Source organism: Amphibalanus amphitrite, unplaced genomic scaffold, assembly GCF_019059575.1.
Source record: "Amphibalanus amphitrite isolate SeventyFive unplaced genomic scaffold, NRLGWU_Aamphi_draft 000146F_arrow, whole genome shotgun sequence".
Lineage (NCBI taxonomy): Eukaryota > Metazoa > Arthropoda > Thecostraca > Balanomorpha > Balanidae > Amphibalanus > Amphibalanus amphitrite.
Window position 1 is genome coordinate 585,839 of NW_024881641.1, and position 25,203 is coordinate 611,041.

The 25,203-nt window shown below is 53.4% G+C and overlaps 2 protein-coding genes across 9 annotated transcripts in view; one reads left to right on the plus strand and one right to left on the minus strand.

Annotated features, from left to right (window-relative positions):
• LOC122382745 (trehalase-like) overlaps positions 1-14,215 on the plus strand; it is a 30,127-nt gene extending 15,912 nt beyond the window's left edge. The window contains exons 1-11 of one of the 6 annotated variants that reach the window (XM_043368480.1): positions 2,666-3,218; positions 3,646-3,891; positions 4,282-4,470; positions 4,796-5,005; positions 5,325-5,462; positions 6,356-6,498; positions 7,241-7,461; positions 7,724-7,845; positions 8,216-8,420; positions 8,567-8,783; positions 9,203-11,080. In XM_043368480.1, the coding sequence (XP_043224415.1) occupies positions 2,971-3,218; positions 3,646-3,891; positions 4,282-4,470; positions 4,796-5,005; positions 5,325-5,462; positions 6,356-6,498; positions 7,241-7,461; positions 7,724-7,845; positions 8,216-8,420; positions 8,567-8,782 (1,938 nt within the window). In that variant the 5' untranslated portion in view covers positions 2,666-2,970 and the 3' untranslated portion in view covers position 8,783; positions 9,203-11,080. Of the gene's footprint in view, positions 1-2,665; positions 3,219-3,645; positions 3,892-4,281; positions 4,471-4,795; positions 5,006-5,324; positions 5,463-6,355; positions 6,499-7,240; positions 7,462-7,723; positions 7,846-8,215; positions 8,421-8,566; positions 8,784-9,202; positions 11,081-13,179 lie in introns of those variants that run through there. The other 5 variants (XM_043368476.1, XM_043368478.1, XM_043368482.1 and 2 more) reach the window with 5 other exon arrangements.
• Positions 14,216-14,686: 471 nt separating this feature from the next.
• On the minus strand, positions 14,687-25,075 carry LOC122382746 (UMP-CMP kinase-like). Of its 3 annotated transcripts, XM_043368484.1 has the most exons (7): positions 24,772-24,937; positions 19,146-19,647; positions 18,395-18,544; positions 17,696-17,842; positions 16,719-16,856; positions 16,299-16,475; positions 14,687-16,012 (listed from the first exon to the last, which is right to left on the minus strand). In XM_043368484.1, exons 3-7 carry the CDS (start codon positions 18,536-18,538, stop codon positions 15,968-15,970), a joined length of 651 nt encoding a protein of 216 aa, XP_043224419.1. In that variant the 5' UTR covers positions 18,539-18,544; positions 19,146-19,647; positions 24,772-24,937; the 3' UTR covers positions 14,687-15,967. The 3 variants fall into 3 exon arrangements, with proteins under 3 accessions (XP_043224419.1, XP_043224420.1, XP_043224418.1); XM_043368485.1 differs by lacking the exon at positions 19,146-19,647 and having other exon boundaries at positions 24,772-25,050; XM_043368483.1 differs by lacking the exons at positions 14,687-16,012; positions 16,299-16,475; positions 16,719-16,856; ... (1 more) ...; positions 18,395-18,544; positions 19,146-19,647 and adding an exon at positions 20,273-23,036 and having other exon boundaries at positions 24,772-25,075.
• Positions 25,076-25,203: the final 128 nt, after the last annotated feature.

Below are 25,203 nucleotides of genomic sequence, written 5' to 3' on the forward strand. Positions count from 1 at the left end.
GACTGTTGGTCGCCTCCCGCTAGTGGTGCTCCAGCTCCTTCTTCCGAATCTCGGTCCACTTTTGCACGTTGGACGGCGAGTAGACGGCGTTCTGGATCATGACGAAGATGGGGAAGGTGATGGCCGACGCGAAGGCGCCGTACCGGAACACCCAGGCGTTCTTCCAGTACAGGCCCCACGGGAACTGGGCGATCTTCGCCGACAGCGTGTACGGGTACTTCATCGGACGGCCGCTCATCTGCGAAACATCAGAACGGCACAATTAATCCGCAGAATAGTGGAGACCTGATGGGTACAGTTTTCTAATGAAAACAACCGAGCACTGCGTTCAAGAAAGACATAAGTCAATGATTTCAATACTGTGCATACTGCCTATATCTAAGCTTATCGAATATCAGTGTCCCAAAATTTATTTTGGGACACTGACATACAGGAAAAAATCTTAAGAAAAGGGGATGAGAGTGGAAAATTGCTGGCTCAGATAAGGCCAAAAAAGAGTGGAAAATGATCTAAGGCATAAATTCCAATAAAAGTGTGCTTAAATGTAGGGTATAAATTTAGCATCATTGCAAAAATGTTCTTGGTGAAACTGGAGGTGGAAAATTATTCTTCAAAAGTGGACGTTAGAGTGAAAAATTATTTTCATATGGATGTTATTTCCCACCCAAATCAACACATCTAGCGACTGCATGCTTTTAGAAGCAATGATAATGCTTGATAAACATTCACTCTATGTGATAGGGAATCAAATGTACCTATTTAAAACAATGGATAAATTATGTTAAAATCAATACAAGCAGGTTGAAGCTTTTGAACAGTGCAAAAGTCATCCTGGGTGTGTCATTGTGATGAATGTGTAGAACATCACATTATGGTATTATATGAACTACTTTCAATGAATATTTCATGTAGGAAGGTTTTGCTTTTGGACTCCAGCAAGGCCATCATCGTGTACATCCCAATTGTTGGTACCTACCTATATGGAAAGCACTGTAGTATAAGGAAAGTGTTATAAAATCAACAAAAAAGGATATAATGCCCACCTCCCACTATGAATGTCTTGTTCTTTGATAAAAACCTGCATTTTCTAACAGAATTCCTATTAAATTGCTGCGGCTGATTTTGCATACAAGTTTTGGATGCATTTGACATTAATAACCTTCTAATTTACCATCATATTTATTATTATATTACCCAGAAAACCAAGATGTATGACATGCATATTATGGGCTTAATCAAACTCTGCAAGCCTGAAACAAGCATACGTATGCGGAAAGGCGGAACACTCCATGATAATCTCTATCAGTTGTTAAGACCATTTACCATTTTCAAAGTAGGGTTATCAAATTACAAGGTATTCATAAATCTTAATGCACCCCAATACAGCTCTTTAACTTAACTTCAGGGTAAACTACCTATTCAACGTGACAGGCGGCATGCCCTTATCAAAGCTTACATATGCAATGCTTTGATAATAATGCCCTGATTTGCTATATTATGCTAAAAAAAACACTCCAAGCACCAAATTTACGAACATCGCCTAGGCAGTTCACACATGAAATCGAACTTGAAACGGTTGAAGATGAAGTGGCCCTGGCCTTCACGTTTACCATGGTCGAAATACCGCAGCTATACAAGATAAGACACAGGTATCAATGTTGTTATTGACTATCACCCTCGAATTATCTTTTTTAGCCCAGAAATACCACAATAACTCACTTTGGATTTATAATTTAACTTGAGAAGATACCGGAGCGCAGCAGTCCTCCGTCGGTGGTGGTCGGAAACGGACTGGTCGACAAACGCGGCGCACGAGAGACGTATCGGCGCAGAAGCTGCCAGATGAAATAAGTGGCGCTAGTGTCGCGAAGAGAGCGCTGCCACCGTGAAGGAATAACTTCATTTTCGGCTGATGAGTGTCCCTCAGCATTATTGGTGGTGTGAGCCCATGGTGCGGCAAGCCTCACAGCCCATTTTGGTGTTGGGTTGGATTTAACTGTTCGATCAAGAGTTCTTGGGCGGCTGGGCCTATGATTTGAGGCGAAAACATTTTAAACATGTGTCTGTGAGACAGAAAAACATGGCGTGGTCTCATACTTACCTACTTACTTACAATCTACATATATCGCATATATCCACCCATTGAAATTATAATATATATGAAATATAAAGGCAATGTGGGATGGACGCATGCCTTTTCTGGCTGTAGCTTCAGCCCACATGATAGCACTTTTTTAGATATTGTAAACATAGATGAGGGTTTGTGCCGAGCTGGGGATGCCCAAGCTCTACCTTATCGACGCCCGCTTATGGCTTTGGAGTCGCAACGCAACGGACGGCGGAGGTCAAGGTCACCGATCGGCGGTGACGGATTTGTTGTTCCAGGGCAACCTTAGCTCGGCACAAAGTTCCACATATGATTGTTAAGTTGATATGCGAAGCATATTCTGAAAACAGTTACCAAACCGAACAAATGGCGACTTTGCACTAAATGAACATCCGGTTGCCTCCAGTTCAGTCTAGCTCTGGTTCGTCCCACGCCTGTTGCAGCTGTTGTAGAATCAAGCCACTCGAACGACTACCGAGCCCATTCACCTGCCAGACAGCTGAACCAATTACGTTGTTTGCAGCCCTGGCAGCCCTTCAAATGGTGCGCCGCTTTGGCAGTGCGCCACGGCCGACCCCGTTGGCAGCCGGCTGGGCGCTGTTTCGGCGTATCGGGTCAGATGCGTACGCTGGATCAGACACGCCAGATTCAGGGCCTGCGGCGTTCGAATATGGCGCCGCGCCGGTGTCATGACTGCAGCCCGGAGGGGCTGGGCGGCCCCGGCATGCCTGGCAGTGTGCGTCCGACGCCGGTGAGGTGTCGCCTGCGCGCGGCGCGTGGCCGGCCAGCGACCGGCCGCTGTCAGAGCGCCTCTGCTGGGGCGCGTCTGTGTGTCCGTGTGAGCTGTGGCAGTCGCGGCGGCAATGTGCGAGTCCCGGTCAGCTGTGCGGACAGTGCTGCGCCGGTCGATATCGGGCCTGTGCGGCTGGAGGCGCCGGACGGCCCCGGCCCCGGCCCCGGCCCCGGCCCCGAGCCAAGTGTCGCCGCCAGTGGAGACCATCACTGACCCCTCGCGGCCCGGCCGGCCGCCCGAGTCCCCGGACTGGGACGGGGCACGTGATCTCACCACCGATGATTCGGCGGCTCACCTGTTGTCCAGCGCGGCCCAGCGGTACGCAGAGGTGGAACATTCCTCCGACCGCCGCTGTCACCCCGTGACATTCGGGTATTCCGGTCCTCTGCCAAGCATTTGATGCTGAGCTTTAACGACGGAGGCGTCTCCAAAGCAAACAGCCCAGCACCGTGAATCTGTAGGGACTGTGTTAATTTGTATAGCAACGGGCTAATTAGGACCCGGATACAGATATAGATGACAGTCTCGAGATCGATGTCTTCCTTCACGCTTGTGTCAGCGTTGTGAGGAGAGCTGTTGCTAGCCGGGAGACTGCCTGGGTCTCGAAATTTTTCGTCAAGAGGATTAGTCAGTGCATATGTACTTTGGCTAGCCGACTATGCGACCCAGGGCTGCTCCGGGCTGATATATGAACGGCTGTCACTGCGTTCAGGTAGCGACTAACTGGTGTGTTTGTGTGTTCCAGCGATATCTACTGCCAGGGCTCGCTGCTGCACACTGTGCAGATGGCTCGCCTGCACAAGGATTCCAAACACTTTGTAGATATGAGCATGCGCTACGACCCTGCTGAGGTCAAATCCAACTTTGATGCGATGATGCGGCGGACAAATCAGCAACCAAGCCAGGATGACGTGCGCGCCTTCCTCAACGACAACTTCGAGGAGCCGGACAGCGAGTTTATCCAATGGCACCCCTCCGACTGGACGGAAAAGTAAGGCCCGCGAACCAATCGCATAATTGGGGGTTAAATAATGCGCCACAAAACTTAAAAATCCTCGACACCTTATCGGGCTCACAGATCTTCTTTTTGTGGTTGATAACTTAAATGAATTGCATATTCATTTAATTCGCCCTGTTATTCAATTTTTCATCGTGACTTAAAGCCATCTTACCGTCTTATTATCAGCATATGACCGTCTTTTAGTCAACATATGACCGTCTTTTGATCAGCATCCTACCGTATCGATTGCCAAGCTAAATACCTGGTTGTAATGGCGGTTCACTGGTAACTTACCTCGAAGCTATATTTATTATAACTGTGCATTCTGGCCGTGTACGCGAGGTTGGACCGCTCAGTGACGCGGCACTGTCTCTCCAACAGTCCGAAGTTCCTGTCGCGTATCGCCGACGCCGGTCTGCGCTCGTGGATCTCGGAGTTGCACGGCTTCTGGAAGCAGCTGGGCCGAGAGGTGACCGGCGAGGTGTACCTGCACCCGGAGCGCTACTCGCTCATCTTCGTGCCCAACCCGGTGGTGGTGCCCGGCGGCCGGTTCCGCGAGTTCTACTACTGGTGAGAGCCACTGCAGGCCGCGCTGGCCCGCCACCAGCGGCCGGGGAGGCGGGGTTCGTCGGAGGGTCCCGGTGGGCCTACCCACCTCCTTAGTACGGGGTCGGGAAACTTTGTCCAGCGTGATCCATCTCGCCAACTTTTCCTAGAACTTGGTTCATTTTAGCACGGAGTGGTGATATCCATGTTAGGACGTGACAGTGTTTTTCAAGTTCGTGTTTTAATTATATTTAAGTTCGGTATGTTAATAATGGAGTAGGTATATACCCAAAGTTGGTGTTCACTGCCGTGGCGCTGAGCCGTGCCGTCTGCTGCCGCCCGCCCGCAGGGACTCGTACTGGGTGCTGAAGGGCCTGCTGCTCTCGGAGATGCACCAGACGGTGCGCGGCATGATCGAGAACTTCCTGGTGATGGTGGAGCGGTTCGGGTTCGTGCCGAACGGCGGCCGCGTCTACTTCGAGCGCCGTTCCCAGCCGCCCTTCCTCATCCCGATGGTCAAACTCTACCTGGACGCCACCAATGACATGGACTTCCTCAGGTACGTACGGGCCGATTGGTCGCCGTCCCGCGTGACAGGTCGGACCGACCAAATGTAAACCTACGAAGAGAATCATGACACTTCTGTATCAATGTAAATACTCGTGATAAAACTAAACAGAGAGATTTATCACGATTATCGCACCATGTCATGGTTATGAAATGCCTACGCATTACGTATTTGATCATGTCTCACTGCCCCAGTGCGCAATACGACGCTTAAGTACACGACACTGGGTTCATGCGGTGCGTCCATCCTCTCTGTGATCGAGGATGTTCGGTCACCCGTCATAACGTGAAACTCCTCCGGCGGCCGGTAGGACCAACATGGAGCTGCTGGAGCGGGAGTACCAGTTCTGGCAGGCGAACCGCACGGTGGACGTTCAAAAGGACGGCCGCGTCTACAAGATGTACCGCTACAACGTGGAGATCGGCCTGCCGCGGCCAGAGAGCTACAGGTGGGCGGTCGAGCATGAGAGGACAAAACTAGATAGGATAGTGGCTGTACATCGATAAAAGTCTGTTTTTCTCTATATGATCGAAAAAATTCATGTTAGGGAATAAATTTTTAGTGGTACATGAAACGGAAATTTTGTTTAATCATACTTCTCGTGAATGTATCATGCATCTATAAGTGATGTGCATATGGCAATGGTAGTGACTCGTCCGTTTGAAATGCATGAAGCCGGTAACGTCCTGCCCTGAACACCACGAGGCACGAATCAGTGCAAAACTAACGCCTTCGCTCGGTCTTCCACCCACCCTTTTAACCTTGCCAATAACCCGCTTACTGTTCTCGAGCTTCTTATAACAACGTAACAATAGCAAATTACCATAGCGATAACTAGCCCGCACGTTGCGCCTCTGTGCACCGTCTCCCGGTGTGTCGCCGTTCACTGATGTTTCCGCCCGGCGGGTACGCGGTGTCTCCAGGGAGGACATTGCGCTGGCCGCCCACCTCAGCTCTGACGCCGAGCGGGCCGCTCTCTATGACCAGCTGGCAGCCGGATGCGAGTCGGGCTGGGATTTCTCGTCACGCTGGATGGGCGGCGGAGGTAATTTCAGGCTTCGCTTCCGGACTCGGCCGCCAGGTGGACGGTCTGCCAGCCTGACGTTATTAGCTTTCTTGCTTAGGCCCCACAGGTGCTCACCTAGGCACCGTCAGCCGGTGGTATGGCAGGTGTAAGCAGCAGGTGAAGTAGCCAGCCTCCGCTGTGTCCAGCGGCCGGTCTGCCCCGTCCGCCTCTCTGCCTGCCTCTCCCTCTGCTCTGCCTCGCTCTGCCCCTCTGCCTGCCCGCCGCCGTCAACCGGCCGGCCGCCGCTGATTGCCCGCCGCCTGCCGCGCCCTCAGGGAGGACTTCGATCTGGCGCACGACTCGTTCGCCACCGAGAACTCGCGCCAGATGCTGTACGCCCAGCTCAAGTCGGGCGCCGAGTCGGGCTGGGACTTTTCGACGCGCTGGTTCATTCCGAGCAGCGACCAGCAGGGTTCAGGTGAGGTCTCCGACTCTCCGACCGCGGCGGGCAGTCGCCGCGTACCAGGTGAGGTGCCATACGCCCCGCAGCAGTCGTCCGCCTCTGCTATTAGCTTCATTGCTACTGTACCTAAGAAAGGTGACCGGAGATGATGAGCGCTATATACTTTATCAGGGACTTCATTTCCAGGTGAGGTACGCGCTGATTTTTATTTTTATTTTTTTCCTTTCCATGGATAGAGGCGCATCAAGAGATTGATTTTGATAGAAATAGACTCGAAACATAGAAAACAACAATGAGTAGATCGTTAGTTGGTAAATACCTAACTTTTACAATACAGTAGCAATCACATGCTTATATCGGTCGCAACTCACAGAAACATTTGTGTGATAAGTTACCTGCAGGTTTCCAGTTCATTTTCATCCCCACTGGCTCTATCGCGCAGTACGAGCGGCACTACCCTCGCTCGAACGGCTCTATTCGCCTACTTATAAACTGGTTCATAGATGTCGCTAGTAGTCGGCGCCTGAAGTTAGACTGTCCCGCAAGACTCGTTCGCCGAGTACGGCTCCCTGCTCGGTGGTGGGCTTTGCGCGATATTTACCGAACACAGCGGTGCCGTTATTGAAATGAGAGGCTTTTCCTCGGGGAAATACACACATTCCTTGCTGCTTTAATTTCTGATGTTATGCGACGTTGCCCACGGGCTCGATCCTCCCTAACCGCCGGCTGACTCTAACCTGACTCCGTGCGGTCGCAGCCTCCCTGAAGGACTTGAAGACGCGCAACTTTGTGCCGGTGGACCTGAACTCGCTGCTGTACCTGAACGCCCGTCTGCTGTCCGAGTTTCACACGCAGCTGGGCAACTCGGCCGCGGCGGCCAACTACCGCGAGCAGGCCGAGACGCTGCGCAACAACATCCAGAACGTGCTCTGGGACCAGGAGGCCGGCTCCTGGTTCGACTACGACACCAAAAACGGGGTCAGTTGACTGCCCACCGTACGTGCCTATCATCATTGATGTGTATTTTCTATTATTCTTTTTTTACGGATGTAGACACAGAGTAACTCGTTTCGCTCACTAGCTTATGGTTACGCTTGTTTGTAAGAAGCCAACTTTTCTTATTATCCAACACACTCAAGAAGTACGTCAGGTGTAAACGTGGTTTCACTCAATGAGATTCGTACGATCCGATCGGCGTTCTGCTGTGTTGTTGATTATATGTATTGTATACCCCTTGCAGCGTTTGAACAAGAAGTTTTACCCGTCCAACATCTTCCCCGTGTGGGTGAACGCCTCCACGCCGCAGCAGAACGACAAGTTCCTGCAGTACCTGGAGAAGGTCAACGTCACCAACTTCCTCAGGTAGAGTAGACAGACACTACTCAGACCGTCAGTGTGTCGATCGATCGGATTTCCTCCTCTGTGTCACACCGGCATCCACCTTCTAACGTTTCCGTGACCCAGTCATCCGCTGTCACCCGGGTCTCAGCGATTCCGTCCCCGTAATATTAATATGCGTAATAACTATTCTGTGATTCATCATCATTGATCGATCATTTCACTGTGCTACTGTCGTGTAATGAGCACATTGGAATGGAAAATACCGTCTCTGGCTGTGACCTCACCTCCGTGACCCCGTCTGTCACCTCGTCTCTGTTACCCGTCCCGTAACCCCGTCTCCCACCGTGACCCGTCCCGTGACTCCGTTTCTCTTTGTGCCGTGCCCGTGCAGCGGCGTGCCCACCTCTCTGGAGAACTCTGGCCAGCAGTGGGACTTTCCCAACGCCTGGCCGCCCCTGCAGCACGTGCTCGTCGAGAGCCTCAACCAGATGGGCAGCGAGGAGGCCAAGCAGCTGGCCTACGAGCTGGTGCAGAAGTGGATCGACACCAACTACCTCAGCTACATGGAGGCCAAGCCACACGCCATGTTCGAAAAGGTGAGCGGACCGGCCGTTCCATAGGAGTGGAGAGAGGAGGGAGGGAGGGCGCAGGAGGAATGGTGCGAACTTGTGAAAAGAGGGTTGAGCGTTCCGTGTTTGACCCAGTTGCGCCGTCTGACTCTGTCTCCCGCCGCCGGTTTCAGTACGACGTCACCCGTATGGGTCTGCCCGGCGGCGGCGGCGAGTATGACGTGCAGCTGGGCTTCGGCTGGAGCAACGGCGTGGCCATGACGTTCGCCGACCAGTACGGCGACCGGCTGCGGGCGCCGTCAGCGGCCGCGCGCGCGCCGCCCCTCTGGACCATGGCTGTGCTGCTGCCGGTGGCGGCGCTGGCCGCCGTCTCGGCGCTCCTATGGTGAGGTAGGTCACACATAGGTGGCGCTGCTGTGGTGAGAGAGGTCACCGACTGGTGGCGTTGCTGTGGTGCGGTAGGTCGCCGACAGGTGGCGCCACCACCGCTGGCACCTGTGCACTGGTGTGGAGGTGCAGTCGACCTCGGGGCAGCTCTTTGAGGGGCGTGCCTTTTTATTTGTGATAAAGCTAAGGCGTGCTTTATCGGGTTGGACCTGAAACTTCGATACTGTTTTGTTGCGTTACTTAGTGCCCATCCCGATGAATCAGCTCCCACGTTTTTGGAGACATTGTTTTGTCAGCACTATATTGCATAGTTGATCAACCGAAGCTTTTTGGACTGCCAGTGTCGCTGTCGAAGTACGCTGTTTCAACACACACCGTGTAATGATTGGGCTTGTTTTGACACTGGTGTTCTGTGTCCGCAGATTTTTGACTGCCGAGTCGGTGGCCGTGGACGTTTGCGGTGGCTGCGTCCGGGGAGGGCCGGGACGGGAGTGGATCAGCCGCCGTAACCCCGCCTTCAGCAGTCTCGGAGGCACAGTCCACAGTCACCACATCACCAGAGAAGCGGCTGCGTGCCTGTCTGACCCAACCGGCGGCTGTCACCCGGGGCGGCTCAGTTAGCATCTTTACGTAGATTATTTTCGAGGGGGATGTGAGAGAAACTAGGCATGAGTGGGCCCTATCCATACCAGAGAGCTATGTGCAGTGAGATTTTAGTGGATTTTACAGGACACATTTAGTGGATTTCATCCTAAATGTGGAAATCCACATTTAGTGGATTTTAGGAGACACGGCATTATATTTAAGCATTAAAGATAACGTTTAAAAGCTTGTCGTTTGTACTCATTTATTCTCTTTATGTTAATGCTTAACGTTTAATAGTAAGCAATCCTCTTATATTTTCCTAGAATCAATAGCTTTAGCGGTGGTTGTTTGAAGTTGCATGCATTTTCTTTAGAAGTCTTAGGCATACGAACAACATTATGTAATCTAAGGTAGCTCCGATGGTAATGCTTTGTATCTCATCTCTTTTTAATTTAAGTGACACGTCTTTCGCAGACAGCTAACCATAACGTTTCCATAAATTTTGCCGTGGACTAACGACAAGCCGTATTAGCATGTGGTCTGAATTTTATCTTACTTTCAATGCAGCTTGGTTATGTTTCGATAAGTCGACCGCCGCTTTCATCATTTCTGCGCTGAACTGCGTAGTCATTGGCTGCGGAGCAAAGCTCCCTCTCCGCCCATCACACATGCGGTACCTATACATACTGAAGGTCAAGATCAGGTCATCGGTCGCGCCAGTGGGTGTCGTGTCGTGTACCCCTCGACCCCGGCCGTCCGCCGTCGCACGCAACACGAAGCATATCAGTCTGGTGCCATGCAGCGACCGACGTGTCGTCGGTTTGCTGCTGTAGCGACACATTGAGTATTACATAGATGCAAGTCATAGTCGGCTCGGTGGTTGCTTTTATTCGTATATCCCCGTGTATCGTTCGGTAGTGATGTATTGTTTATAAATGTTATTAAGCACCAGTGTTATGTACGTAACGCTCTTAGAGCGCAGTTTGTTGCAGGGCTTAAGTCGGTCGGTCCCAGTACTAACCAGTTGGGCATTATGTAGGTCGGTGGCCCAGTGCCCGTGTGGAGGCGCGGGCGGCGGGGAGACACGGCAGCTTTTTATGTCTAGGTGTGTTGGGAGTGGTTGGAGTTAATGTGTTTTATTGTTAGAGCCGAGCCGGGTACCTGCGGTCGCTGCCTTTTGCTACACACAATGATGCTCAGGCGCAATGATCCCCATGTGTAAATGCACTTGAAAGGCACGCGAGCGAGCAATCCCAGCGCCATTGCGAAGTACTGTTGCAGTCTTAGTCTGGAATGCTCCCCGCACAACACGCTCCGTCTCCTTCGCGGAGTGTCCATCTGAGCGAAAATCCTAGTTTGGACACACCTCGCCCCTGTTGTGATACTGTACCTCTGTAACCGGCTCCGTCCGACGGAAACTGTCACTGAGAGCGCACCGTCACTGAGGGCGCCACCGGCGCGTGGGACGCACCGTCACTGAGAGCGCACCCGGCGCGCGGGACGCACCGTCACTGAGGGCGCACCCGGCGCGCGGGACAAACAGCGGCGTGTGTCTGACCGGTGGCTGAGCGACAGAGTCCACCGGTGTCTGACCGGGCCGCGCCCCTCCCCGCTTCCAGCTGGCGGTGCACCAGGGTGGAGGCCTTGAAACGACACTGGGCCGGTCCCATGTAAATACTGAACCCGCGTGTGGCGAATACAGATCCGTGTGCTTTGCCGCCTGTTTGGTGTGGGCCCGACTGGGGATGGCGGTGGGGGCGTGGAGAGGCTGTGGGTGGAGGGATCAGAGCCGGCGATGGTCGCGCAGCTGCCTCCGCTTCTGCCGCCGGTGCTGGTGCTGGTGGTGCTGGGAATGGTGCTGGTGCTGGGCATGGTGCTGGTGGTTTGGCTGGGCGGTGGCGGGCGCAGTGACGGTCTTTTTAGCAGGCCGGCTCACGGCGCAGACTGGTGTGCTGTGCAGTGACTGCTGTGCTCAGAGCTGGTGCCGGCAGAGGTGTGGGGTTTGGTCTTCACTGGCGCTGGCCGGCCGCGGAGCTCTGTCCTATCGCCGCAGTTTCTTCCCGCTCTGTCTGCTCCACATCATGACAAGGTACGAAACGCTGCCGCTCTGTCACGTTTGCCCGATACTCATCAAATGCATGTCGCGGACAAACTGCAGGGAATTGCAGAACGCAATTTGTCCCATCTACCCAACGAGCTGAGCCTAACAGGTCCTCGCCACCTATCTATTTCGCATCTATGATCTGCATGTCGATTTTTTTCTGCGAGAGTGGCAGCGCATGCGGTTGAACAACTTCTTACTCAACCATTGAACATGGTCGCGGCGATGTTAAGTTATTTTCGGCATGCATGACTTGCGAGGCTCAGTAGCTAATCGTTTTTAACGTCATCGTCAATATCAACAATAATAATTACGGAGCGAGCGAAGCGAGCGGGCCCCACACTGGACCTCGCATGCGGGTTGCGAGTTTGCGGGTTTTGAGTTTGCGGGCATAATACTAATTCATAGAGTGATAAGACCGTTCCCTTATGGTAGCTTCATGAATGCATTGAAGCCGATACACCTTCAGAAAATTACATTTAGTCGCAATACCAGCGCAACGATCCAAAATTCGACTCCAACGAAAAACCCGCAAGCCTCGCAGAACTCGCAGACCTCGCAGCGAGGAAAATCGAAAGTTGACTCAAAATCAACTTTTGGAATGCGATGTAAGGTCGCTCGCAAGCTAAAAACATGCAGACTCGCTTGTTAGATGGTAGTGTGGGTTACTCAACTTAGATTGTAATATTTGATTTTGAAGAAACCCGAAAACCTGAAAACTCGCAACCCGCATGCGAGTTCCAGTGTGGGGCGGCCTGGTAGAGTAACGGAAATTTCTGAGTATGAGCGGCCGGCCGGCCGTGGACACGATTCTGCGACGCTTATATCTCAGCAACCACTTGACCGATTTACACGCGGTAATTTTTGTAGGGTAGCTTCATTCCTTCTACCAAGTATTGGACTATTCCCGATGCATGTGGATGACCCCTTATGCACGTGCCACGTGCAAAACGAAGAGGTGTCACTTTTGTAATTGTTGCAATATCTCGGTAACAACTTGGCCGATTGCGCTGAAAGTTGGCATGTAGGTAGGCACCCACTAGGCAATGCACATCCATGTGCCAGAGTTGGGGTGCTGCTGCACGTGCGCACGTGCAGGGGTCGTTTCCAGATCTCGAGAACGGCTCGACCGATTGCGCTCAAATTTGGTACACAGATAGAGACCGGTTAGTAGGGTGCCGTGCACAAGTCAGTTGGGACCCATTTTGCACGTGCGCACGTGCAGGGTGCCGCTTCCAGATCTCGAGAACGGCTGGGCCGATTGTGCTCAAATTTGGCACATCGCTAGAGACCGGTTAGTAGGGTGCTGTGCACAAGTCAGCTGGAGGTACCCCCTCGAAATTTCGCACGTGCAAGGGTCACCCTCTCGCTCGCTCCGTTAGTCGCCCCAAAAGGCGTTATACTGGTGTTGAAATGCGCGCATTTGCACTCATTTTTGGTATTTGCTCGGGCATGCATAAATGGCATGATGAAGGCTTTGTGGTTAATGTGTGAACGCCTCTGCAATGTGTACTCATACGTGACTAAGCTACCGCCAGACATACGGACACACGCGCTTGTACAGCTGACAGTTCTGACAGACATACATACAGCATGTTGTTATGACGGACGGCTGTGACCAATTGCCGTCATATCGGCAGCGCTGACGGCTCCGAGCTGACAGTTCTGACGGCTCCGAGCTGACAGTTCTGACGGCGCCCGTCCTGCCGGCAGGCGGCGCGGCGGCTGGCGGTCGGTGGTGGACCGGATCCGCACCTCCAAGCCGCTGCTGCCCAGCCAGCGGTACTCGCGGCTGCGCACCTCCGAGCTGGATCTCTCCTCGGACGGCGAGGAACAGGAGCAGGAGGAGGAGCTGGACACGGCGCTGGTGGGCCGCGCCGGCCGGCACCACTCCCCCGACACCGACAGACCGGAGGACTGGGAGCTCCACGACGACTGGGAGGCCGACTGGGAGGACGGCCCGGCGGCCGACGACCAATCGCTGCCTCACGGCCAGGCCGCCGCGTCCGCACGGTAGCCCGCCGAGAGCCCGGCCCGGCCCGGCCGCCCACCTCAGGGGCTTTCACGGGTGATGGGGCTGAGATGTGGGACAACGCTCCTGTGTCCCGCGCACCCACACTGCCCCATCACCGACCGATCGCACTGTGAGACCTGGTGAAGACATTCCAGCCCAGTGGGAGAGCTGGCCAGGTACCCCAGTCGGCTGTGAAGGTTTGCAAGGAGTTCCAGTGAAGTGCGAGACTGGGCGAGAGCCCCAGTCGATTTACAGAGAAGGTCGTTGGCCAACGTGTTAAGTCGACTAATATCCAGTGCCAAAGATGGAGGATCCAGTCTCTAATCTCGATGCATGTGTCTAGGTACTGTAGCCACATGAAAACGCCACACGATCAAAGCTCTACAAAACGAAGCCTGACCTGTATGCGTACTCACATCCACCACTGATCAATGCCATAGACCAGACATCTGCCGAATAGCCAGTAACAGCTGTACATAGCTGTGAGCCCGCCTCTCTGCCAAAGCGAATAAGGTGCTAAGTAACTTGTTACGCGCCTGTTGTAGTATGCAGACGAATGCGACTACCACAACGTTCATTTGAGCTCACTATGATATTCCACGTTACAGGGATGATGGGGAGCACTGAGACAGTGTCAATATGACAGATTGTTGCAGAGTGTCGGAAGGAATTATGGTTCACATTGTGCAGTGTTCTGCATTTCTCGGACTAGCATTGAAATACATCCGAGCTCGGTCACGCTGCTTTTGCATCGACCTGTCCTATCTACGGGCTGGGTCAAATCACTAACGTGAGTGTGACGGTAAGAGAAGCGCATTTGAAGGGAACCCAAAACAATTATTCGATGATGCAAAATCTCAGAATATATGGAAGCATATTGCAAGTCAACCTTAGTGAACTATTAACATCAAGGAGTCGAGATGACAGTGCAAGTAATGATGAGAAAACGTTGTCACAAACGGTTAACATGTATTCAGAGCTCATGTGAACCGTACCCAACAGGCGGAGGAGTCACGTGCCATTCAGGATGACCGGTGTGAGGCATGGTATGACGGCAGGGGACATTGGCTGGCAATTCGCTTATCAGTTGGATATTTCTGTTATTCAACAACCAACAACCAACCACCATCAGGGTATACCTATCTTCCACCGTGACCCCTCAGCGCGCCCCTATACCTATACTATCCACCAGTCTGACTCCACACCTGACACTCGTTCCTTTTATTCCAGACAGTGGGCCCACGCACTGTGCCCGCCCGGCCGCTTTTCACAGACAGTCAGTATGTAAGACAAATTAAGTGGCCTTGACAATATCGCTGCCTTGACGCAAAGGTGCGGGATCGACAGTATTGGAGAAAAATAAAACTACGAGCAGAGGCGAGCAAAGATACTACGAACCAGCATCGGCACTGATGCAAGCAAAATACCTAAGGGAAAACCCGAAATCTGGACTTAGCGGCCGCTGTTCTATCTGCTATAACTAAATGTGAAGCTTGTGTTTCCTGAACGGGCGATAGAAATGCTTAGTTGTAAGCTTGATTGAGACGTTACAAATTGAAACCAGCCTACTATCAGCTATATTCAAGTCACCGCTACCTGCTCGGGTAAAAGCCCGGGTGACCCACGAGGGAGCAATGAGCCAGGCGCGACTTCCCGTAGCAGTACCTCAACCACACAATTTGACACCAACACCACTCACTGACGCAAAAAACAACGGTAAAAATAAGGTACAGCCAAGCGTAAATCAATGCATGGAAAAAGGGTAGGACGTCTTCTTTCATGTCAAACACCGGCTAAATATCACTAAGAAAGATAAAGTAATCTACAGTGAAAATAATGAACTCTGATAGCATCTAGCGGCATCAAAAAAGAATCTGACAAACGGCTGACCCTTCGTCGCTGTCGCGAAACGGTCTATTACCTTCTAATTACCGGCACTTTAATGGACATCAGTTGTGGATACATTCTTCCATCCAGGCCCAGAACAGCAGCCTCCAGTCTTTCAACAGCTTTGTGTTTGGCCGCCGGCATCGAAACAGGCTCTCAACTCCTCCGAGCGCACAGCTGGTCTCTGAAGAAATTCCTACCTACGCAGCTTGAGCCACGGCACGCCGAACTGAATCAAGCGCCTTTACCCTCAGCACGTGAAAATAAACTATGCGGAGCGTGCATCCATGCACTCGTGTCCCTCGTCATCGCAGCAAGTCCAGCACTGGGGCAGGTGGGCACTGGGGCAGTCAGAGGCGCCATGTATCACCCTCCCGGCCATCTCAGCGGGCCCCGCACTACCGGAGACAAGGGAAACATGTGAATCTCCAGGCCCGAGGGACGAGGTGACGGGACCGCGAGACCCCGCCCGACAGGTGATGAGAACCAAAGATCGCCGACCTTGCTGTCGAGAGGTCACTTGACCGCCGCCCCGCCGCCGTGGTCATCCCGAGCCCTCGCCGACGAGTCGCTCCGCCGATACCCGGCCTCAGCGCCAGGTCATAGGTTCAGCTCGTCAAACGCCTTCGAGACGTCCGCGAATATCTGCCAATCACAGCATCGCAGGGGCAAAAGTCAGTCAAATGAACAAAGAGTGACTTGAACATTGTTTCGAAACTAACATGAAGATACGTTTGTGATGGTTTAAAACTGTATCGCTTCAAATGCTTATTAACTCAAAACTTTTCCTTTCTTGATGATAGTGATTTACAAACACAGTCGTTTCTAGCCTAAACAGACAGTCCCACGAAAAACGACTTATACCACTGTCAGCCCGACTGCCGGGTCAATCTGGTCTCCCCCCGCCGTCTCTGCATGCCTCGGCCCTCACCTCATTGATGGGTCGGGACGCGTCGAACTTTTTGACGAGGTCCTTGTTGTCGTAGTACTCGATGATGGGCATGGTGCTGCTGTTGTACGTGTCCAGCCGCTTCTCCAGCGACTGGATGTTGTCGTCGGCCCGGCCGCTGCCGGCGGCGCCGCGCGACAGGCACCGCTCGATACACACCTGAGAGCGGCACGGAGTGGTCACGGAACGGTACATACGTACCACAGGCCAGCGAGTCCCCCGCGTCACCACATACTACCGCAGTACCACTCAGCATTACGATACGATAGGCGGCAAGGTTGGACGGAGAACTGTATAGTGTATAGCTTTAGCAAACAGGCAGCGTCAGCAACATCGGAGGCGGTTATGCACACTATTTGTCCTTTCTGTACGCCTGAGTCGGCGCAAGCGAGCACGACTGACCTCTCGTGGGCAGTCGAAGAAGAGGACGAACTTGATGTCGACCTTGTCGTTCATGGCCTTCTCCCAGCCGTCCAGGTTGTCTTTGTTGCGCGGGAATCCATCCACCAGGAACTTGTTGGAGCTGCTCTGCTCCATCGCCTGGCGAGTAGCAACACAACAGATGAACGTCACATAACCACACACGAGACCTAGCTGAAAAACAGATATTGTTCCATAAACAGACAGCTACCGACACACTGCCGCGCACGCTATACAGCCTGTAGTACATACAAGTATCTAATGAATGGAATGGATGTGCTCATTGTGGCGATTTTCCGGAGCTGTAATACATCAGACAACGAACTCAGAATGCTGGTTCACCGACCCGGATGGGGATGGGACGGATATTCCATGCACGGAATAATCGCCGATCACGAGCCCACAAGTGCATCCTGTCTATCGGCCCGGTAACTAGTCAATGGTGACGGGTGGCTCCGGGCCAGCCAGCCAATGGCTCCCGATTGCCCTCAAGTAGGAACACCGAACGGTGGCAGCAAGAGGATGATGCAACAACAAGCTGAAGTACCGGAAATCATTTCAACACATGTTAAATCATTCACGATTCAATACCATGACTACCAACGAAATAATACTCGTCTACTCGACCACAGAGTCTTTTACAGGGTTTCACATAGTATGCGCATCGCAACAGTCACGGTTCCTACACAAAAATGTCTCGCCGCTGAAGTGGATAAAACAAAGACAGGAAGCAAAGGAAACCACGACACCACTGCACGCCGTTCCGGTAAAGCCCGCTCTCTAACCACGAACGATTTCCAGCTCTCCAATGGCTTCCTTCTGGGGAAAGGCTGTAATCAAATGCTGATGCTTTTCGTGGAAATGATGTCATCTCCACGTCAGCCATAGAATAACTGACATTCTATCTCGGTCAGTAAACCTGGGTGCTGGCGGACCAGACCGGCCGTCCGGCACCTCACCTTCTCCAGCAGAGCGCAGGTGATGGCCACCGGCACGATGGAGCCGTCCTTGATGTGTTTGTTGATGAGGTCACCGTACTGGCTGCCCTCGCGCTGCCGCTCGGCTCGCAGCAGGTCGCCGGCAGAGAGGTGCACAAAGCCGTATTTCTGCGGGACGGGCAGGGGAGAGTGTAAAAGGTCGGACGGAGAGGCCAGCGAGCTGGGCGTCGAAACGCCGAGGGATAAAGGGAGGGGGGCGAGTGTACAACGATACACGGAGTCGGCCGGCTAGGGGGACCCACAAGGAATTGAGAATGAACATACATATACACGTAAGGTTGATCTATCAGATTTGGTGTGCTTGACGGTGAACATTATCACTCGAACCTTAGACGTCTGAGATTAGTGACCTGGGCGTCCGACACTAGCAGGCTACACTCTGCCCCATCGAACGTCAACCCCGGTACTCAACTGCTGCACTTTTGGTGGCTCGTTACTTCCCACCAATTCACCACCACTCATTTACCAGTGCACTACGGTTACCGGTAGAAATTAGTTTAAACGTTTGCACCAGACCAGATATTTATGTCTGACTTATGCCATGACCATAATCATAAATAAACGACAATCAAACCGAACCGACACTTTCGGCCCCAGTCGCCACAGTACATATGTACAATAGCAGGCACTAACAAACAGTAGATAACGGAATAAACTCACCTCCACGATACGGGCGCACTGGGTGCCCTTGCCGGCGCCGGGGCCGCCCAGCACGAAGACCACGTTGAACCGTTCACGGACGGGCGCCATGACGGAGCTGAACAGACGTCGGAGACCGTTCACGAGCACTGCCGCCGACAGCATACGACCCTGGAACGGAACGGAACGGAGCGGAACGGAACGGGCCACGGGGTCAGCGGATGGCGGTCACATGAGCGGCTGAACACACCAGACGTGCGGCGAAACGGCACACGAGGCAATTACCTACCCGCGGGAGCCAGCTTTGTGTCTGGAACACTTCAGTTTGGCAGCTGTGACAGTTACGGCTGAGGCCAGCAAAAACTGCGGTCTGGACCGTCGCAAACAATGGTCTGGGTTCCCACTGACAGCACGGGTGTATGACCGCCACAGCCGCTATATGGGGGCGTTGCAGACCTGTGAGGGATCTCTCCGTCGGTACCTAGTCCCTGCCGGTCACGCCGGTGCCTGGCGTGGTCACAGGATAAGCAAACACCGCTCTGGTCAGGGTCTGGGCAATCTGGTCTGGGAACTCCGATAGGGTAGAGCGGTGCATCGGACAGGATATACCGGTTTGGTAGCGGCTCTGTTACTGGCCGATGACGCAATATCCACTTCACAGAATAACAAGCAGATTAGACAGATACATTCAAATAACACAAAGGGACAGACAACTGGTCCAGTGAACAATGAACATGAGAATCAAGCACATACATAAAGCCAAATGTCTGACCTGAGCATCCTTGTATCCAGCAGCGGTCGGGTGTCAGTGACAGCCCGCGCGCCCGGCTGCCGCTCGACTGTGACCGAAGGGTACTGACAGCCACTCTCCGACCCGCGACACGGACTGACCTCGACCACCACGACACTGACCCGACACCGCCCCGCCGCACACTGGCGGACCGACACGCGGCCACCCCACCGCCCCCACGCTGCGCCGGAAGCCTCCTCCTGTCACTATCGGCTGCACTTTGACCGTCCACCGACCGACGGGGGGGGGGGGGGGGCAAGCAGTCACCAACCGACGACCAGCGACCAACGGTCAAAGAACACACGCCAACGTGGCAAAGTGCGCACGCACTACACCGGCCGTGAGTCAGTGGTGATCGTCACAACGATAATCAAGATACATTTCTTGTATACAACTATCGATACTCCTAAAAACGTTGAGATTTTATGCAGGTCGATATAATGAAGGAAATATTCTAATTGTGTAAATCAGTCATTCATTGTTTCTAAAAAAAGTAGAAAATCTTTAGCACCATTAAATCGCCCCAGCGAAACCTGCAGCTCACAGGCTGGTGAAATCCATCGCTAATGCCGACAGGGAGACCCCACAGGGGCAGCCGACATGAGACACGACCGCCAGTGTGTTGGTATCGACCGGTCCGACGGGCGACCCGGCCACTGCCCTCGGCTGTCCGCAGGACAATGTGGGCTGGACCACGGGGTGGAAACGGACCACGGGGTGGAGAGCAGTGGACGGAGCGGACTGGACCACGGGGTGGGTTCGGACCACGAGGTAGCGGAGACGATCAGTACACGGGACTGGGAGTGGGGACGCACCTGCACGGGGCGGAGACCAGCTGGCCTGGCCGACCGATGCGCTGGTGACGACTCGGGGTTTTGAGAAGGTACCCGGACTACGGAGTGCCGAAGTCATAGGCGCCCGCGGCCGGACGATCCTCAACGATCAGGATCCAAAGTGAAGTCGCCGCCCGAGGGACACCCGCATCGGTGCCCGTGTCATGAAACCAATCTTGATTAACAGATCATGTTTGAGACTCGGACTTATGAGCGTAGTGATAAGCGTCTTCTGAGGGGTGCGGAATCTCCGTCAGCACAACGATTTTCACCAGGTGAAACTGTGAACCGTCATTTATTGAAACCTCGACCGTCGAAACACTACATCTCAGCACAGTGCATGACAACAATGTGCGCTCATAGTAAAATAGTTCACATGATTTGTTGTTCATTTCAAGAGCAGAAAAGCTGACAGGCTGTAACCAAGGCAGCATATTGATGCCTCTTGATGCTAAAATACAGTCCGCGATAGGATTGCAGGCCGCATGTGCAGATAAATCACAGCTAACGCTAGGTAAAAGTAAATTCGCTGTTAGCGCGACAAAGCTGAAAAGAAAATGAACTTATCAATCGTCATTTTCAACAGAAGAGCGCAGGCCATTCCGATTGAGGTAGAACACTGTCCTATTCATCCGAACTTTATCATTCAATAAAAACTTCGGCTAAATACTGTGGACAGTAGTACACCTCAATAACAGTGATTTGTGATTATCAATTGAAGCATCATAATTTCACATTATGAAACTGAACAAAGCATGCGATGCACTCATGAAACGATGAAGTTCAAGCTCCCAGTGCTAGGAGCAACCTATATCGGTGGACACACCAATGGACCATTGTTGTAACATGCAGCGCCACCCATGTCTCTGAACTCGCTCATGGACACACAGCCGAAGCCAGTCGCTGCTCGCCGATTCACCCAGCACACAGCAGCTCCTGTCGTCTCGTCGTTGACACTCGGCACACTGGAGCTTGTCCGACCACGAACACACACTGCCCGGCCACCCGGCCCGGCGGGGACGACCCCCGCGGCTCCGCTACTCGCTGTCAGAGCCGATCAGCCGATAGTACTCGTCATTGTCCACCTCTATCCGCAGCGGCGGCCGCTCGCTCTTGGTCTCCGCGCGCTTCTTGTTCAGGCGGGCGCGCAGGTCGGCGGCGCTGTTCTTGTCCGTGCGCCGGTCCACGTCCACCTCCACCGGCTCCACTTCCTCCTCCTCCTCATCCTCGTCCTCTTCGTCCTCCCGATCCGAGTCCGGTGCCGACTCGGACGTCTCCGAGCTGGATTCGCCACCGCTCAGCTCGTCACCGCTAAAGTCGCGGGTGATCTTAATATTGACGGGCCGCTCGGAGTCCAAATCCCCAGCGGAGGCTGTCAGCTCGTCCTCGTCTTCGGCATCCGGCTGTTCGTAGTCGAGTCGGAGCGGCGAGGCCGGCTGCTGCCGCCGCCGGCCGTCGGGCGCCTCACGCCGCTCCGCCTCCAGCTCGGCGTTCTTGCGCCAGCGGCCACCGCCGGCTGCGAGGCGCGCGCGCAGGTCGCTGCGCACCGGCCGCCGAGCTGTCACTGGCTTCTCCAGCTCGTCGTCGGCGTGCATGCGCATGCGCGGCACCTTGAGTCGCGTGCGCCACTCCTCCTCGTCACTGTTGGCCGCCGCGTCGCCGCCGCTCTCCGGGCTGCTGCTGCGTTGCCGTTTGCGCGGCTGCGGCGCCGTCGGCCGCTCGGTGTCTGAGCCGGCGCCGGCCGGCCGGCTCTCCAGGCGGCGGCGCAGGTCCGGCGGCCGGCCGCCGTCCCGCAGCAGGTTCAGCTCCGGGTCGTGGTCGTAATCCCTCACAGGCCGGCGCACAGCCTCGGCAGTAGCCCAGCTGGCGGCGATGCCTCCCCACGGATTAACCTTGCCGGGCGGCGGCGGCGCCTCCTGGACGGGCTCGCCGCGCAGCTCGCGCCGCCGCCGCTCTGTGATAATGCCGGCCACGCCGGCCGGGTGGCTCGGATCCCCCAGCAGCTTCACATGTCCGGAGCGGCTCTGCTCGGCGCCCGGCAGCCGGCGGTCGCCGCGCGTGGCGAACCGCAGGAATAGGCTGTCGGTGAGCCGGTGCGGCACGCCCAGGCGCCACCGGCCCGGCGGAATCGGCGTCTTGATGTCAGCCGGGTCGACGGCCTCCTCCTCACCAGCTTCCCGCATGTGGGTGTCGGCGGCTGGCGGCGGCGGAGCGTCCGAGTCCATCGTGTCCAGACCGACCAGGAGCGCATCCGGGTCCTCCTCCACTGCCGCCGCCGCCGGCCTCTCGGCTCCGGGAGGCGCGATCGGTGAGCTGAGCTCGAGCAGGGCGCGCACCGGACCCACATCGTCCATCCAGACCACGTTACACGCACCGTCCGTCACCCACTCCACGTGAGCCGGCCGGAACCGGTAAAAATAGTCCATGACGTCACCAGTGGTCATGGTTCCCGTGCCGCGCACGTGCACCGCCTCTGGCCGCCATTGGACCGGGCCGTCCACGGGCTCACTCAGACCCAGACTGGCGTACAGGGCACTGCGGCGCGCCTGCTCGGCCGGCGGCAGGCCCGGCGGGTCCGCCGGCGCCAGCGTCTCACCAAACCGCTCGGCGCGGCGTCGACGGGCCTCTTCGGTAACAGGTTCTGCATCCATGTCCAGCATGTCGCCAAATCTCTCCGCCCGGCGCCGGCGGGTCTCTGCCGTTGGAGGTTCCGCATCTTGCATCTCACCAAATCGCTCAACGCGCCGCCGACGGGCCTCTTCGGTTGGAGGTTCGGCATCCAGCATCCCGCCGAACCGTTCGGCGCGCCGCCGGCGGGCCTCCTCAGTCAGCGGCTCCGGCGGCGCGGCGGGCCGGCCGGCGGGTGCCGCCTCCTGCTCAGAGCCCGAGTCATCCAGCTCACCGTCCTCCAGCTCGTGGTCGCCGGCCGGCGGCGGGCTGTCGTTGTCGTCGCCCAGCAGGCCGTCCTCATAGTCCAGCTCCGGGTCCACGTCCAGCGGCTCAGTGTCCATGGCGGTCGCTGCTTCGGCTCCACTCTTGTCTGCAAAACCAGCAAAGCACAGCTCAGCGGTGGCTTCCAACCAATCTTGATCCAAGCACAAACACACTGCTGGTGGTCTCTTCAGTGTCATAAGGCGATTTGCTCTGGTGAACTAGTGGGCAAAGATCCATGTTTGGAAGACATTCCTCCAAGCTGCTTGGCCATTCACTGAAATATTGGTTCCCTCACACATAATTCATGATGAATTTGTGAGCATCAGCATTGTTCCTTGCTTGGCTGTGTGATAAGATGTCAGATGACTTCTTATTGTATCTTATGCTGGGTGCATGCATACTGCAATCAGCACAACACTCATTCATTGTTGCCATTTGTGCTGCATTTGTTATCTCGCATGCCCTTTGGCCATTCACTGGCTTGAATTAATTAATCTATCCGTGTAACATTGAGGTTGCAGAGTAGACCATTATGGGAGAGTTGTTTGATTTTACTGCAGGGCCAGACAGAAACTTGATGACAGATGCAAAAGTTCTGACAGTGTCCTCTGTGCAAGCTTGAATTTAAACAAGATCAATATTCTCCCTGAGCTTGGAATTTAAATGATGCCAGTACCTATTACAACAATAACAGTGATGTATTATAAAGGGCTATACAACATGGTCACTTGAAGTAGGTAATTCACTACTGTGTAAAAAAGCACTTGTGCTTATTCTAAAAAATAAAAAAAAATGGTGGGCAGCAGCTATACATGCCTAAGTGTGCTAGCATTTCAATCTAGAGTAGGTCAAGGTGGGTAGTATTCAATAGGTTTGAGCATCAGGGTGATTAAACTGATGCAGAACACTTTGTTTGGAGAAAGCTGCTCTAGCTGAGAGCTAATTCTGGGGAAGGGATCTTGATCAAGAGCAAGGAAGAACTTTCTGGGAGTCAGAGCAATCAGCAGTTGGAAAGGCCTGCCTTCCTCTGTTGTATCTGCACCTACTACCTATTAATGCATTCAAATCCTCATTGACTCCCACTAGAAATACATCCAATATTCATCAGTCTTTGATCAATAGAAACAGAGTGAGTTCAAAGTAATGATTGGGTCCAATAAACAAGATAAACACCCTTGGCCTCAAAATTCCACAAACTTCTAAGGTACCTAAGGGTAAGGTAAAGGTAAGGTATAAAATGTTCACAATGAAGTGCTTTTTCAAATGATACATGAATTTCATGACATTCCTAAAAAAAGTTCACTAATATGTACATATATACAGCATTCAAGTCTACTTGTATCCTGATTCCCAGACTGCAAAGCACTGCACTCTCAATATCTTGTTGCTGCGGACACACTGGACAAATACACAATGCAGTGCAGATTAGCTGTAATGTAGGGCATATCAATATTATGTGTCGACCTCAACCTGGGTGGAAAAGTGAAGAGCTCCCACCCAAGACTCTACAGCTGATCGACCGTATATCCACGCTTAGCAGTCTGGGCCCTGTTCGGTTGCTGTTTTTATATCGGCGTACTGTCGGTTTTCCCCATATAAGGAAGTTATTGCTGGCACTTCTTGGCCTCTCATTGGTCTAACAAATAGACCACTTGAATTCGAACAATGAGGAGCCAAGAAGTAGCAGCATGCTCGTGGCCTGCTGATAAATAAACGGGGTGCGAACAGAGGTTTGGACTCTGCTTAGCAGGAACCTGCAAATCAACGGCACTTCCACTAACACTTCAACTTGTAAATTGCACAGGTAAATGGCACGCATGCACAATGGACGAAAAACTTACTGCGTTTGTGGAACCCTCCGGTTGCCACTAGGCAATGACAAAATTGGAAAATCTAAAATGTCTCCGTACTACCAGAAATTGGAAAACAATCACCCCAGCGGCCCAACCGGCACGTAAACCACACGCCGCGCTTTGCTCTCTTGCTTTTCCCCTTGCTTTTCCCTGCATAAGATAGAGCATATTTCAGCGTGGCAAAATGGCTTCACATAGCGTGTTCTTTGTTATTCCGGTTCCTTGCTTGAGCTCAGAAATGACGAATCACATACGAGGAAAACTCCTTGATCAGCTGTCAGTAATATGTACTAGCGTATTGGTAATAAAAAGAACACCAAAAAAATTAGATTTAACTATTTTATCATAAAGTTGATGTTAACAATTTTTTGCTACTTTTTGAATCATATTTATTTTATTTGAAAAATAGATTTTCCTAAA